At 38.8% G+C, this 17403-nt stretch overlaps 1 protein-coding gene across 12 annotated transcripts in view; it reads right to left on the bottom strand.

Annotated features, from left to right (window-relative positions):
- LTBP1 (latent transforming growth factor beta binding protein 1) overlaps positions 1–17403 on the bottom strand; it is a 456910-nt gene that overhangs the window by 98936 nt on the left and 340571 nt on the right. For all 12 annotated transcript variants that reach the window (XM_070379745.1, XM_070379744.1, XM_070379747.1 and 9 more), the window contains 3 exons: positions 17141–17263; positions 11214–11336; positions 8065–8187 (listed from right to left, as the gene is read on the bottom strand). In XM_070379745.1, the coding sequence (XP_070235846.1) occupies positions 8065–8187; positions 11214–11336; positions 17141–17263 (369 nt within the window). The remainder of the gene's footprint in view (positions 1–8064; positions 8188–11213; positions 11337–17140; positions 17264–17403) is intronic.

Raw genomic sequence — 17403 nt, forward strand, 5'->3', positions numbered from 1 at the left:
ATTTTACATCTCTGGTAATGCATGATTTTAAATGAATGACTGTTTACCTTTTAGAGTTATTAAAAATGAAACATTTTGAAAGGATTTTAGCCTTTGAAGTTTGTACAATATAAATAGATGCTATACAAGATCCTGTATTACACATCACAGGAAAGATTTTAAAATATCTGGCATGCTCCCTGCCTCCAAAGAAAAATGATTGTACAAAAAAAAATCCCCAAATTGTATTATAAAAGTAAACACAAAAATATTGAGTTGATTTATAAGTTCAAAATAATTAAAGAATTGTCAAAGATATATGTCACAAGAATAGTACCAACTTCCAGAGTCACATGAATTTAGAGAAAGATACTGTGAAGATTAAAGGTAGCTTGTGTAATAGAAGGAACTTACTTGAAGCCTTGACAGCAGCGTGAACAGTGGCAGAGTGGTAATAAGAGGAGTTTTTGGAAGGCAACGGAATGAGCAAAATCAGAAGTCATTTACTCAGAAGTTATCACAAACAGGTATAATGCTGTCTGGACTTCTTAAAAATGTATATACTTGTAACATATGTCCAGCTAAAAACGGTTTATGTAAGCACTAATGAGTCTTGACTGTGAGCATGTAAGACAATTAATGACCCCACTCACTGCATGAACTTGAGGCAGATCTTTCACAAGGGTTGTTTATAACCTCAATTACTCCTATCAAAGTTCATTATTCCTAACACACTCCATGAGTCTCAATTCCGCTGTATGTGTAAGATTCAAATTATTAGCACTGAAGAAACCTAAAGGACAAAACCTTCTTTGTTCACTCAGAATTTGGTATGTTATGGTATTTCTTGCAAATAAGATTGCTACTAAAATACAACTGCACTCATTTTACATGCTAGCAAGGTAATGCTCAACATCCTTCAAACTAGGCTTCAACAGTTGTGAACCAAGAACTTCCAATGAATAAGCTAAATTTAGAACAGGCAAAGGAACCAGACATCAAATTGCCAACATCCATTGGATCATACAAAAAGCAAGAGAATTCTGGAAAAACATCTACTTCTGTTTTCATTGACTATACTAAAGCCTTTGCATGGATCACAACAAACTGTGGGAAACTCTTCAAGAGATGGGAATACCAGACCACCTTAACTGCCTCCTGCAAAACGTGTATGCAGATCAAGAAGCAACAGTAAGAACCAGACACGGAACAACCGACTGGTTCAAAACTGGGAAAGGAGTACATCAAGGCTGTATACTGTCACCGTGCTTATTTAACATCTATGCAGAATACATCATGTGAAATGCCAGGCTAGATGAATCACAAGCTGAAATCAAAATTGCCAGGAGAAATATCAACAACCTCAGATATGCAGATGATACCACCCTAATGGGAGAAAGTGAAGAGGAACTAAAGCTCCTGTTTATGAAGGTAAAAGGGCAGAGTGATAAAACTGCCTTAAAATTCAACATTCAAAAAACTAAGATCACAGCATCTGGTTCCATCACTTCATGGCAAACAGAAGGGGAAAAAATGGAAACAGTGACAGACTTTATTTTCTTGGGCTCCAAAATCACTGTGGATGGTGACTGCAGCCATGATATTAAAAGACTCTTGCTTTTTGGAAGAAAAGATATGACAAACATAGACAGCATATTAAAAAGCAGAGACATCACTTTGCTGACAAAGGTCAAAGCTATTGCTTTTCCATAGTCAGCTATGGATGTGAGAGTTGGATCATAAAGAAGGCTGAGAACCCAAGAATTGATGCTTTCCAACTGTGCTGGACTTCAAGTGCTGGAGAAGACTCTTGAGAGTCCCTTGGACTGCAAGATCAAACCAGTCAGTCCTAAAGGAAACAACCTTGAATATTCATTGGAAGGACTGATGCTGAAGCTCCAATACTTTGGTACCTGATGTGAAGAACAGACTCACTGGAAAAGAACCTGATACTGGGAAAGACTGAAGGCAGGAGAAGAAGGGGACGACAGAGGATGAGATGGTTGGATGGCATCACCGACTCCATGGACATGAGTTTGAGCAAATTCCAGGAGATGATGAAGGACAGGGAAACCTGGTGTGCTACAGTCCATAGGGTCGCAAAGAGTCAGACAAGACTTAGCGACTGAACAACAACTAAAATACATGAAAATGCCCAGAACTGAATGTGAAGACTGTTGCAGTCTATTCTCCTTGCTGTCTGGTTGACAATGTGGGCACATGGAATTAAGTATTTCTCATAGAATCCGAACAAGTAATTAACTGCCCTCTGTACCATTCATGAGGCAGATAAAAGAGAAGCACCTTATAATTTCACTCTATCAAAATAAATTATTATGAAGTTCACCCATTTTCAAAGTGTTTCTGAATACTGATCCTAAAATGTAAACCACAGCTGATGTGACTGTCACAACTAAAATAGTTTACTACTTTTTTAGTGTTTTTCCAACTTCATTTAAGTGTAATTTACATATTACAAATGCTTCTAAGAGTCCAATTCAATGAGCTCTGACAAATGTAAACACATGCTTGTAACCACCATCACAACCAAGGCACAGGTATTTCTGTATCAATTTATATCTCTTAGGATCCACTGTTGGGTTCTTACACCATTGCAAATGCAACATTTTTTAAAGGAATGAATGAAACACCTTTCTAAGAACGTTATTCTGTAGTGACAAACATCAAGTCTGGAGACATTTTCCTTTGTCTTTTTGTCTAATCTCCATTCCTGTTAACCTTGTGCCTTGGGTGTTTGAATTGCCATCAAAGAGTCAGTAAAGGAAATATGCACAAATACAATTAAGAAAGATAATAGCACGGAGGACTAAGTGTCTCTTACAAAGCCTGAATGCATCAACAACTGGTTTATTCACTGGTTAACTGACCTTTGGTGTATCAAGATTCCTAAAACAAAATTTAACTGGGAAAAGGCTCTTAGATATAAATTCTGTGAAAATAATTCTTAAGACCAAACTTTCTGCTAATTTCATGATTTTGAAGTAGTTGAGACAAATGGGAATATTCTAGTTTACTGTTGGTGGATCTTTGCCATAAAACATATATTAAAGGAAAAATCTGGACCAACCATTACCAAAAAATGTACAGGCATTTCCAATGCCCCCAAAGGTTTACTTGTACCCCTTTTCTGTGTGGCTGCTTCTGGTCAGCATAGTGTTTTTGAGTCATCCTGGTCACATGTATCAGTAGCTCTCCCCTCATCATTGCTGAGTAGTGTTCTGTTGTATGAATGTCTCCTGATTTGTTTACCCTTCTCCTATGCTGAGTACTCGGATTGCTTACAGTTTTGCTATTGTGACTGACATTTTTATTCATATGCAAATCTTTGTGTTAACATATGCTTTTCCTTGAGTAGATTCTGAGGGGTAGAATGGCTGGGCCACACAGTAGATTTAACTTCTGAAGTTGCATCGTTTTACAATCCCACCAGCAAGGTAGGAGAGTTCCAACTGTTCTATATTTATTCTAACAGCTTCACAGCCATCCTAATGGCAGAGAAGGCAATGGCACCCTACTCCAGTACTCTTGCCTGGAAAATTCCATGGATGGAGAAGCCTGGAAGGCTGTAGTCCATGGGGTCGCTAAGAGTCGGACACGACTGAGCGAATTCAGTTTCACTTTTCTCTTTCATGAAATGGAGAAGGAAATGGCAACCCACTCCAGTGTTCTTGCCTGGAGAATCCCAGGGACGGGGGAGCCTGGTGGGCTGCCATCTATGGGGTCACACAGAGTCAGACACGACTGAAGCGACTTAGCAGCAGCAGCAGCAGCAGCATCCTAATGGGTGCTGAGTAAGAGATCCACATTTAGATTTACCTTTCTTTCTTTGCTCTTTGGGAAACTGAGACAAAATAAGAAACGGCACCTCTGACCATTAGCATTATGTGAAAAATTTCAAATCAAAATACAGCAAGTAGAATACCAAGGATATGAATCTAAGGAACAACACTCCATTACCTAGTATGCCCTAGCATAATGGAAATCTATCAGCTTTGCTCACCTCTCCCTAAAATAATTTTCTTTCACTTTCCAAAGTCTAGGAGAAATAATATATGTGAAGAAAAGAAAGCATTTTTAAAAGTTCAAAAACAACTGGACAGATTTTAAAACAGTTCATTACATTAGAATCTGGTTTAGTTTACATATTTTTGCAAGACCTCTAGAAAGTAAAAAAAAAAAAAAAAAGAGTAGCTGGAATATTAAGAGAGCCCAATGTGGGATTGTCCAGCACCACTGCTGAAGGTAATATGAAAGAGCGACTTCTTCTAGGAAAGAAAAGATTTCTTGTAGGAGTTGGCCATCAGGCTTTAAAGAAAGCACCAGTCAGTCATGGTCACCTCTCCACTGAGACTGCTGCCAGTCACCAACGACCTCCACTTTGCTAAATCCCATCAACTTTTGGTCCTCATCTTGCCTAGCAGCAATGTTTAACACAGGTTCATTACTCCCTCTCTGAAATACTTTCATCTCTTGGATTCTGGTTTTCCTCCTTCACTTGCCACTTTTTCTCAATCCCCTTTGCCTGTTCCTATCACCTCTTCACTTCTAAATGAGGGACCATGACAGTCTTTGGACCACTTCTCTCTTAGCTACATACACTCCCATGGTGATTCCATCCAACTTCATGGCTTTAAACACTGTCTACATGCTGATGAATCCCAGCTCAGAACTTACTGCTGAATTCCAAACACGTAAGTCCAATTGCCTTTCAGATATCTTCATTTGGACAGTCATCATAGGCATCGCAAACTTAAAATGACCAAGTTCCTAATTCCCTCCACAAAGGCTTTTCATGGAACACTCCCCCCATAATCAAATGTCATCATCTCAGACTAGCTGCTGCTTGCCTACTTATTTAAAACTCTCCCTCCTTCCCTCAGCACTCCTCATGTACCCTACTTTAATTTTCCACTTAACATTTATTGCTATTTAACAAACTATATAGTTCACTTATTTATCATGTTTATTGTTTTCTCCCTCACAAATGAAATGTAAGCTACCCAAGGGCAAGACTTTTTTTCTTGTTTAGTTTACTGCTGTATATCCTGCACCTAGAAGAGTGCCTGGCACATCCTTGTCACTCAAATATTTGGGTTTTTGTTTGTTTTTGTTGTTGCTGTTGTTTTTAAAAATTTACTGACCTAGTTTATTTATTTCTCTGTTGCCAGGTCTTAGTTGCAGTATGTGGGATCTTTAGCTGTGGCAAGCAAGATCTAGTTTCTTGATCAGGGATCAAACCCAGGCCCCTAGCACTGGGTGCGTGGAGTCTTAGCCACTCGACTACCAGGGAAGTCCCAAAAATTTGTTGAATAAATGCATAAAAGAATAAATGGGGGATGACTTTGACTTGGAAAGAAATGTCAGAAGGTAAAAAATACCAGCATTTCCCTGTTTCGACTTGGTCTGCAAAGAAATGACCAACAGAAAGAAGAGCTACAAGGAAGACAGAGTATGAATCTTTTTCTCAGGCTTTGCAAGGGACTAGCATACAGCAACCACAAGTTACTGCTCCAAGGTAGGCACAGGGGCAGAGACTGTGCCTGGAGGAAGACAAATCAGAGGCAGAGCCTCTGAGGACTGAGATGCCAAACACCTCTAATAACCAGGACAACTGGCCACACAGCATCACAGACTGAGTGGCTACTGAGTGTGCTGGAGTAGAGAGCACACGGAGATTAGCGCAATACTCGGGATTCTGACTCCCATGAGCAGTCCAGCAGGACTGCAGGATGACAGTGTAAGAAAACACAGTCCCTGCCAGAGTTATTAGAAAAATATTACACATGTAAATACAAACGCCAACAAGAAAGATGGCTCTTCCTCTCACAGCTGCGAGAGGCATGTGAACAGTCACAGCTCAGTTAATTACAGCTGAGTACGATTAGGAAGGGTTGGAAACAGTGCTTGTTGGGCATTAGCGGGCTGAAGTCCTATTATCGTTTCAAAGGGAGCTCTGAAGTATTGAATGGACTCCAGTCCTATTTATAATCCAGAACAGTAGAGAAATTAGCCCTGATTTGAAGAGTCTGATGATATGCTTAAAAAGAAGGTTTCTTTCTATCTTTTGAAGATAATCTTTAGATATATTTTCCAATTTATTGTAGGGATATGGGTTATTTCGGATGTTTTGCTTCTTGGGTTGATTTTTATGATTTAAATTTTCTTTTTTTTTTTTTTTTTTAATACCCATGAAATTTATTTATTTTTTTCTCTAATTTTATTTTATTTTTAAACTTTACATAATTGTATTAGTTTTGCCAAATATCAAAATGAATCCACCACAGGTATACATGTGTTCCCCATCCCGAACCCTCCTCCCTCCTCCCTCCCCATACCATCCCTCTGGGCCGTTTAAAAAGTACCCATTTCAATGATTTGATCCAATATATTTTAGATACAAATGTACTACTGTCTTTTCATGTTTTAATTTGCTCTATACTGCTCAAATCCTTTTGGATTTCTAATTTTTTCTTTCTTCTGAGATTTACACGAAATTGGTCCATTTTATTACGTAGCTTTTTGTTTAATCAATTTCTACTTTTCTCTTTTGTACCTCTCAAATTTTTCTTTTTCTGAAAAGAAGCTTTCTTATGGAACATATATACTAATAATGACAAGCAAGCTGAGTAAAAGTTTTTATTTGGCTCTTCACATAATGGTTTTAGAATAAAAAATATTAGCCTCCTGGTGAAATGGTTACACATTAAAACAGCCAAAATAAGAGGGATATATCCCATAACAAGGACCTATTGCCCAAGATTTAGTCAGTGAGCTGGTTATCCTCTTGGCTAGGCCAGGACACAGGGCAGACAGAATACATACTGGGGTCCGTGTTGGTTTTCAGTGCCTTGGCATGTGCCCTGCCACCTACCCACTTCCAAAATAGACCCTTCCGTGACTGGTTCCTGAGAATACGACTGCCTCTTCCATCCTGGAATGCCATTATGTCGAATCATCAACATTTACCCAGATATTGTCGTGTTCCCCATTCACAGTTTTCAGAAAATCAATTATTACTCTTTCGACTTATCACTTGATCTGCCTACTTTTTCAATAGGTACATTGATTACAGCTTTTCACTGGTGGTATTAACTCTTCAAAGAACATTACCACCTTAGGATAAAATCCTAGAAGATGATTCACTGATTCAACAATAACATACATTTTAACACCTCGGCAACTGCCCCTACTTGCCCTCCAGACAAGTTGTGACTGTATGTATCAAGTTCTCTGGTCAGAGCAGAAGGATGCTATACAATACAGTTGGTCTTTCCCAACCCTTGGAACTGAAAAGTATTTGGAGCCACTGAAGTATGTGTCACAAAACCAGTCACTAAACGAGCTTATTCTCATCTATAAAACGTGGGGTTCAGAACCTCATGCATATTCTACCTTACTGTGTGAGGCAAACTCTGTTGTGTTCACATTCCTTGTTTCACAACTGATAGGATCTAACAGTAGCAAATCAGTAGATAAACTGGAAAAAAATGCCATTACTTGGGTGGACAGTGAACCCAGAGAATTCACAAGCACCAGGCTGGTGACAAGTGGCTACAGCAACCCTGACCACCTCAGAGGGGCTCTGAGCCAAGGCAGGTAGTGAAAGTGGGTGAAGACTCACAGTGGGATATCTTTTAGAAATATTTTATGTGAAAAGCTCTAAATTAAAGTCTGACTTTTAAAATTTTACAGTTATCTGGAAAATTAACTCATCTTTGCTTACTTGGACCGTTGGGACCACTCGTCCTGCACCCCAATGGATGCTATACAGAGTGAGATACTCAGGATAAAGTATCCGTAGCTGAGAAAAGTTACACTGCTTCTTTACACACTTCGCTGGCATAACTTTTCTTAAAAACTGCTCCGAGCAGGGCAGACAAAACCTGGATCCTCGCATTTCTTTGCATTATTTGTGTGACCTTGGGCAAAATATCTCACAGGGATCAAAAGTCCTCAACCGTGAAGTCAAAAGTATGGGGTTGAGGACAGAAGCCAGGATGATGTTCAGACTTCCCTGATCCTGATTCTGGCATTTATGATTCTGTAACCAAGAGCAACTCTCACCTTCACAGTGGTCTCCAAGGGCGGATGCTCTGTAACCATGGTCACAGACGCAGCGGAAGGAGCCCTCCGTGTTCCTGCACTGCCCGTTACTGCAGAGATGATGGTGCTGGCACTCATCAATATCTGTGAGCAAGAGAGTAAAAGGAAACTTAGAAGTGGTGCTTTAAAAGGGAGGTTTTTAAAAAATAGTTATTTGCCTGTGTCAGATGGGATCTTCGTGGCCGCATGCAGGCTTCTCTCTAGCTACGGTGTACGGGTCCAGTTACCCTGCAGCATGTGGGATCTTAGTTCCCCAACCAGGGATCAAACCTACATTCCCTGTATTAGAAGGCAGATTCCTAACCACTGGACCACATGGAAATCCCTAAAAGTGAGTTTTTAATCATTCACGTAAAGGAGATCTGTAAACCATCTGATTTCTAATTCATTTAGAATCTTTATCATGTGACTCAGACTGAGCTCTAGTAAAAAGGTCACTCATTAATATTTCAGTAGGGAAAACCAGATGAGCAATGAGCTAAGAATCTGTACACATGTATCCACTGGGCACTGATGAGGGGCAAATGCTTGGCTGTAATCTGGGAATCACAATAAAGCTTCTTAGAACTCCTTCTAAAGATTCAAGTATAACACTCTGAGTTTAAAAGCACTATGGCCTATGATAGCCTAAAGCAGGGATCAGTAAGCTATAGCCTACCACTACCTATTATTGTTAATAAAGTTTTATTGGAAAATAGCAGCACACAATGGTCCTTCCCTGCTCTCAGCCTATCTGATACCTACGTTTGCTTTGAATCTTTCTTCCTCGATGCTCACATCTTCTGTAGAGATTATTTGTTCTGTAACCACAACCCTGAGCTCAGACTCACACATGTGCCTGCATCATATCCACATACAAAAGGCAAAGTAATGTATTCCATATATTTCATCACCTGCTTTGACCATTAGATTTTAAGTTTCTTGAGGCAGAGCCCATGTCTACCACGCTCTTTACTGCTCTTCAGATAACCTAGTATTTTACCAATCAGCGGGCACTTAATTCATGTAGGTTGCTGATAAACTTTGTTGATTATATTTACACATATGGGCCTACTGGCAACGTGATTATTTATTTTTAATTGAAAGATAATTGCTTTACAATATTGCATTGGTTTCTGTCATACATCAACATGAATCAGGCATGGTATACATATGCCCCGCCCCTCTTGAACACCCCTCCCACCTCTTCCCACCCCTCTAGGTTGTTACAGAGCTCCAGTTTGAGTTCCCTGAGTCATACAACAAATTCCCGTTGGCTATCTATTTTACATAGGGTAGTGTATGTTTCCATGCTACCCTCTCCATTCATCCCACTCTCTCCTTCCCCCATCCTCCCATGTCCATAAGTCTGTGCTTTCCGTCTGCACCTCCACTGCTGCCCCACAGATAGGTTCAACAGTACCGTCTTTCTAGATTTCATATATGCGTTAATACACGATATTTTTCTCTCTATGACTTACTTCACTCTGCATAATAGATTCTAGGTCCATCCACCTCATTAGAACTGACTAAAATGTGTTCCTTTTATGGCTAAGTAATATTCCATTGTATATATGTACCATAGTTTATTTATCCATTCACCTGTCAATGGATACCTAGGTTGCTTCCATGTCCTAGCTATTGTAAACAGTGCTGCAATGAACAGTGGAGTACGTGTGTTTTTATTTCTTTTTTCTCAAATTTTGGTGTGACCCTATTGCTAACCTGGTGAGTGATTCTCCCGTGTCTGACTTCTCTCTTGGAGTGACATCACAGGCTCTTCAAAAGAAAGGCCTGTAAACACGATAGCCTTATTATATTATGTGTGGACCTCTACTCTTACCATACATTCATTTGCACAGTCCAGTATTCATAAAATAAAGAACTTTGAGAGGGACTAGAATTAAGAACAAATCACCTAATTAATCTGTGTACATGAGTGTGTTTGTATGTGTCCGATCAGTCTTCACCGCTAGGTTAGGTACTGTAATGACTTTCTATATTCTAGAAAGGGATAATAGAAGAAGGTTATGATACTATTGGTAGATCCCTTTATAGTATCATTATACCTTGTCTCTTTTATAACACTACCTCAGGAGACCTTTCTACTCATTAAATATCTTAAGTTTACATACAGACATGGATAGAAATTGCTTCCTTATAATAAAATAACTGATTATGTACAGTGTGTATTCTGTTCTTAAATGACATTTCTTGTCAAGAATTCTGGATATCTGTGCTTGTCACAGGCAATACCACAGCATCTTTAAATTCAGGAAACATATCCTCCTTACTGAGAAGTACAGTACAGTTAACCCTTGAATGATGCAGAAGTTACAGATACTGACCACCGCACAGTCAAATGTCCACATTTAACCTGACAGCTTGTCTTCTGTATCCACGTTTCTATATCTGAGGATTCAACCAACTACTGATGGTGTAATACTCTAAGTATTTACCAAAAAATCTGCAAATACATGGACTCATGAAGTTCAAACATGTGCTGTTGAAGGGGTCAACTTGTAATTCTGTATGAAGTTCAATGAAAAAAACTAACTTTTTAAAGTCTAAGGTCAACCCCAGCAAGGCCCAGAACCCTCACTGTCACCTGTAGGAACAGAGCACACTGCACAGACTGTATCCCTGAGCACAAGGCAGACACTATTTCAGTCTGCCTGAACAGTCTTCTTTAGTGATTTTTTTTTTTTAAGGAAGGAATTTAAAAGCTTAATGCACACAAAAACTAAATCATTAATATTCCACAACGTAATACCAGGCAGACATAATTCCTTTAAGTAAATGTTAATCCTATTGTGTGAAACTTTCATGTAATTTTAATAGAATTGATTTTCTGCATATAAGGAATTACACAGGGAGCAACCATTTTTCTTTCCAATAGTAATGCCAGCCACTGATCACTAATACCATATTTTTCAAATTCAGCCTTTTTAAATCCTGTTTCATTGATTTCCCTGACTTAAGTGTAAGTGCCTTGCTTTCTGGCACAATAACACAATCATCTGGGTAGTTTCTCAGGAACACACTGACACATTTGCTTTACTGAGTGCACATTTTTTTAAGGCAGGTGCCTTAAACTGAAATCACAGCAGTTCATGTTGCCACACACCTACCTTCACATTGGTCTTTTGCTGCTGACAGCTGGTAGCCCTGCCCACAGGTACACCTGAAGGAGCCGTCGGTGTTTTTGCACTGCCCATTCATGCACATAGTCCCTTGCTGACATTCATCAATATCTGTAAACACAGTGACAATTGCTTTACATTAAGTCTTACATCTAAACACCTATTAGCTCAAGTTTGAGACCCTAATCCAAGCTACTGCCTTCTAAGCCTCCCATTTCCAGGGTAGACTTTTATGGCATGACCCAAACAGAAAATTTTCAATAAACATTAAAAAAGAAGTTCTGCCCCCTATAATGCATCCTAGGGTTATTACTGCAAAAATAATAGTACTTCTGCTATGTGATGCATGATATATTTTAATTTGAATCAGCCCACTGATGTTCTTCATATCAACTTCAGTGTGCTGGACTATAGAAAACAAATAATTACAAATAGATGATAAATTATGATGAAATAAAAGTGCGTTCAATACAACATCAAGCTCTTTGCCATGTCTCTCTCTCACACTCTGGGTATAACACAAACATAATAGGAAATATTTTACAGTTGATAAAGAAAGAATCTCAAGCACAAAACAATGGCTATGAAGCAGCTTGCTGACCTATGGAGTTTCAAGAAAGAAGGCAGAATTAAAGCTCTACCAAGAACTTTAGAAATAAAACCAGAATGGAGGCAGTTGTGGAGGGAAATAGACACTTGTACTATATTAGAAGAAGTTGAAAAAGTGTAAGATCAAACAGTTGTGTTAAAGGACACTGAGCTCATTTTCAAAGTAACAAGGAGAGCCAAGAGAAATGATCCTGTTTTGATGACAGATGTTGGAAAGTCAAAGAGAAAGTGATGAGTGAGGAGTTTTCAAAATACCTTGCGTAAACAAAAAGCTATTGACTGAGAAAGAACGTAATTCTTTGTAAGTGTTCTAATCGTGGAAATGAATTCACATAAATGAAGAAAAGACTGGACTCATCAGTAACTTGAACACGAGGCTGAAGCAGCACTTATTTTCTAAATGTTTTTGTTTGGACATGAGGTTGATCCAGTTTAACTGGGTGACTCTGTCTTGTCTTGTCTATGCAGATACAGCCTCAGAATGTCCTGCTGAGTAGCTACTCAGTGTGTGAGAGTTCATGATGATTAAAATGTGGTAGTATTGAACTTCACCACGTGCACTATAGGTTTGTTGTGAGAATTACTGGAGAGAACGGATGAAAACACACCAGCCCTATACTCAGAGTGGGAGAAAGAAGTCCTAATCTAAAAAGGAAACTAGGTCCCAAAGATTAATGTCTGACTATTGCTTCCTTGGAGAAGGCAATGGCACCCCACTCCAGTACTCTTGCCTGGAAAATCCCATGGATGGAGGACCCTGGTGGGCTGCAGTCCATGGGGTCGCTAGGAGTCGGACACAACTGAGCGACTTCACTTTCACTTTTCACTTTCATGCATTGGAGAAGGAAATGGCAACCCACTCCAGTGTTCTTGCCTGGAGAATCCCAGGAATGGGGGAGCCTGGTGGGCTGCCATCTATGGGGTTGCACAGAGTCAGACACGACTGAAGTGACTTAGCAGCAGCAGCATTGCTTCCTTCCGAAAATATCCTATTATTTAATAAAATGCATCTACAAGTTTTTGCCAGGAGAACTCAACCAACTGCACAGTCCTTTCCCTTAAATATTACTGACAATTACCTGCTTCTTAAGCAAAGTTGCATTTAACCACCAGTTAGGCATTATTAACCTTTTGAATTTTACCCTGATACAAGCAAGGTGAGTCAGGTTATCTCACATAACCTGAAAAAGCTCACATTGACTATTAATGTATTCAGAGTTCAGGAATTTGTTTCTGATTTAATTTCTTCTAGCAGTTAGTTTACTAGAAACTTTTGTTTCACTTCTTGTGCAATCAATCCCTTCTTTTGTATATAATTCCTAGCTGTCAACCATTGACTACCAACAGAGAAATTAAGAATTTTGTCTTGCGAATGATTCAACACCTTTCCAAAACACTCAGTCTACTAGCTTTTTAAGTGGTCGTCAGCAAAGAGGAGCCCACATCATATTTTCTTTCAGCACATTTTATAAAATACTTGAGACATCAGTTCAAGAACTTAAGACCAACAAAAGCTCATGTAGCTGGTTGGATCTCATGTAATGTCTGACAACATTTTTAGTGCTTTGGCCTCTTTCTGATTTTCTCAAAGAGGATGACAAACTAAGCATTCCCATGTGAAGATGTCTGCTGCAAGAACATACCCTCCATGCCAAGTACTGTCAGGGTACACCAGACATCCTACATAAGTTACTCATTTATGTTGGGAAGACTGTCAGAAGTAATTCATTATAAGTAATGATACGTACATTTGGAATAACTCCAGGCAACTCTGTTATCTTGAATAAGGTGATCTCTGGGTCTTTAAAAGGACCAAGGGGAACGAAGGCAGCATAATTCTATGCATTTAAGAAAAAAAAAAGCATCTTTTCCTTTATTGATTGAGATATAAAATTTCTATACAAAAGAACACTTTCCAATAAAATAGGCATGTGGGACAAATGCCTTCTCTCCCTTGTGCCAAGGGATGAATAGAGAATATTATATTTCATAAAAGGTACTTTTCTTTAAAGGACTTTTTGCACATATTACTATGATAAATTCTGATAGGAGTTAAAATAGAGGCTATCTCTAGTTATTTATACATTTAGGACATATACCAGTAAAGTGTACAAAGAGATGCAGAGATACAAATACAAAAAGATTCAAACAAGTAATAGATTAATACTGGCTTGGCTAAAAAGTTTGTTCAGATTTTTCTGTAACATCTCAGGAAAATCCAAATGAATACGTCAGCCAATCCAATACATTAGATAATGTATTAATATTTACAACCTGAAAAGAGTTAGGGAGGTGAAGACACTGATAATAGTTAGGACTATCAACAGAATGAAACTGGCAGTTACTGCAGTGCTGGAAAACAGATTTATGTTCTGAGCAGAATCTGGCATCTGTAAGTTGATGTCGTTTGGGAAAGATTAGAAAATAAAGAGAAAGGATGTCATACAATGTATTATTGTGAAAAGGAAGGACATTGGGGAGTAAGAAACACAACCAGTGAGTATGCAGGTTTCTCAAGCAGGTGGTGGGGACCTTGCCTGATCTTATCCCAGGCTGTAATGGAAAGACACCGGGAAAATGAGAGAAGAGGGCACGCTTAAGTGGCAAGTGGAGAAAACAGTTCTTTCCCACCTCCAAGTTTTGATATGTGCTGCTTCCTCTGCCTACTAAGGTTCTCCCCTCTGCACTCAATATTTTAAAACCAAGTTCAAATAGCAACACCTCTGTAAAGCCTTCTCAGGAGCATGCAAGTAGAATTAGTCACACAGTACCTGGCTGCAACAGGACTTTGCACATGCCTATTACTTGGTGAATAACACCATCCACCACAGAATGTCATGCTCTGCCTCTGCCTTCTCTCATCCTCCACGTATTACCTCCATATTTCTCCAGTATCTCGTTATCCTATTATCTCACACAATCCTCACATCAACCCTCCTAGGTGCCATTACTGCTACCTTCCTGCAGATGAGCAAGTAAGGCTTGGTGAAATGAGATTACTTATCCATGCTCACACAGCTCCAGGCTATCCAAACTAGAATATGATATACTGCATTTAAAAAAATCCAAAAAACTAAACTCCAAACTTATTTGGATTTCACCAGTTTTTCCATTCAGGCCCTCTTTCTATTCCAGGATCCTATCCAGGGGACCACATCATGTTCAGATGTATTATCTCCTAGTCCTTCCTTGTTTTAACAATCTTAATTGCCTTGAGGATATGGGCCAGGAATCCATAGTATGTCCCCAATTTGGACTTGCCTCGTGTTTTTCTCATGATTAAGACTGGAGTAAGAGGTTTTTGGAAGAACAGCAAGAAGGTAAAGTGTCCTGGTCCTCACATGTCAGGAATACATGACATCACTGGTGGTTTAACTTTCATCACTTAGTACTTTGTGAACTCTAATTAGCTGTTGCAGCTATGCATCTCTTTCAATGAATAATACATCTTTGAGAGATTATAGTCTCTTGGTAACATATGCAGTGCCTGGAATGCATTGGTTCCTTGATACACTTGACAGAAAGGATGAATAGAAGCAGCAGCCCTGCACAGTGTCCCAGAGACTGGAACATACAAGTGTTCCTAGGGGGTGATAGCAATTGATGGTGTGAATTCTGGAGTGGGAGGCAGACAGATTAGAGAGGAGCAGGCTCATTTGGGATGGCAATGCCAGGAGGAAGAAGGTGGTCATGAGTTATTCATTCAACGTGTATTAACTCTGCATTTTCCCTCTACAGCATTTAATTCCTGAATTTTAGAGATGACATGATTTTGGGAAACCTGAGATTGTTTTTCCAAGGTTGTACAGTGGATCACTGGAAGATCACATAGAAAAATTCAAATGTCTATGAATCTGCCCGTGGAAGATGCTTCAGTTCTTACAGGTCTATAGTAGGGTATCTGTTTACTGTTTCCCTACCACAGTGACAAATTAATTACCACTCTGCTGCTACTGCTAAGTCACTTCAGTCGTGTCCGACTCTGTGCAACCCCATAGATGGCAGCCCACCAGGCTCCCCCGTCCCTGGGATTCTCCAGGTGAGAACACTGGAGTGGGGTGCCATTTCCTTCTCCAATGCATGAAAGTGAAAAGTGAAAGGGAAGTCGCTCAGTTGTGTCCAACTCTTAGCGACCCCATGGATTGCAGCATACCAGGCTCCTCCGTCCATGGGATTTTCCAGGCAAGAGTACTGGAGTGGGGTGCCATTGCCTTCTCCCAATTACCACCCTAGACCCTTCACTTTCACTGAGACAGCAAAGAAAAGAAAAAGGTTTACTTATTTCCTCTTCCTTCCTTTGAAAGAGCATCCTTTAAGTATAAAAGTGATGGAAGACAGCAGAAAGGAAACAAATTAACCACAGAGAAGATGAAAACTTCTTTAAAATTACTTTAAAAATTAGAGAAATCATGGGCAAATTACACTAATATTCTAGAGGAAAGTGTATATATTAAATATATACATATATATCTGTTATATATAACATGTTCATATACACTGACTTAAAAACTTGACTAATGGTAAAACATATTAACAAATATACAAAAGAGGAAATACAAATGCTTAACAAACACATGATTAAGTATGTAATAATAAGTGTTCACACATTTTAAAGTTAGAAAGTAGTGTTCTATTGAAATAGTTAAACACAGAGCACTTTGCCCAATTATTCCACCTTTACAAAATCTGAAGAACAGAATGAAAATGCAAAAACAGCAATACACTGGAATATTACACTGCCTTTAAAACTAATGTCTGAAACGAGTTATTAATGAAAGATGCTCATGATATACTATTAAATAACAATAAGCAAGACTGAAAACTGGACACAGTACATAATCTTAATGATACAAAACATCCTTGAGATATGAATATCCACAAATGAGGCTGACAGAGTATCTATTTTACCTTTCTGCATTTGCTACATTTTCTATAGCAAATGCATTTTTAATAGCAATGTTATTAAAATAAAAAATTATATATCACATAGTTTATCTATTTAAACTGTACAATTCAATAGTTTTCAGTATATTCACAGAGTTGTAGAACTGTTTTTACAACTAGAAAAAAACTAAATAGATCTGTGGTTTATAGATGTTCTCAAAAAATTCACTGTTTTTCTCTATGTAAATAAATAGGAATTTAACCACCATGAGGATTCATTTTCAGAGACCAACCAACATGTGCTCTAGGAAGCCCAGTTAAATAAATGACAAGTCGTATGGTTTCCTTTCTTAAGGCTAGTTGCGCTAACACGTTTTTAAGTGTAGTTCAAATAAAATGAGAAATCTGATCGCACTACTTACCTTCACAGTGCTTGTGGTCTGGAGTTGGGCTGTAGCCCTTGTGGCATGAACACATGTAGGATCCTTCAAGGTTGGAGCAAGTACCATTTGTGCAGATCTTTGGTTCCAGGCATTCGTCCACATCTTAAAGAATGTGGCATAATGGAAAAGAGGGGGAGAAAAAAGAAATAAAACATGAATTATTTGAATGTGGTTAGAAATGGAAACAGTGGGTCTTCAAAAGAGGGGCAGATTCTTTAAGATAAGCTTTCGAATTAGCTCTT

The sequence above is a fragment of the Bos mutus genome, chromosome 11 (assembly GCF_027580195.1).
Source record: "Bos mutus isolate GX-2022 chromosome 11, NWIPB_WYAK_1.1, whole genome shotgun sequence".
Lineage (NCBI taxonomy): Eukaryota > Metazoa > Chordata > Mammalia > Artiodactyla > Bovidae > Bos > Bos mutus.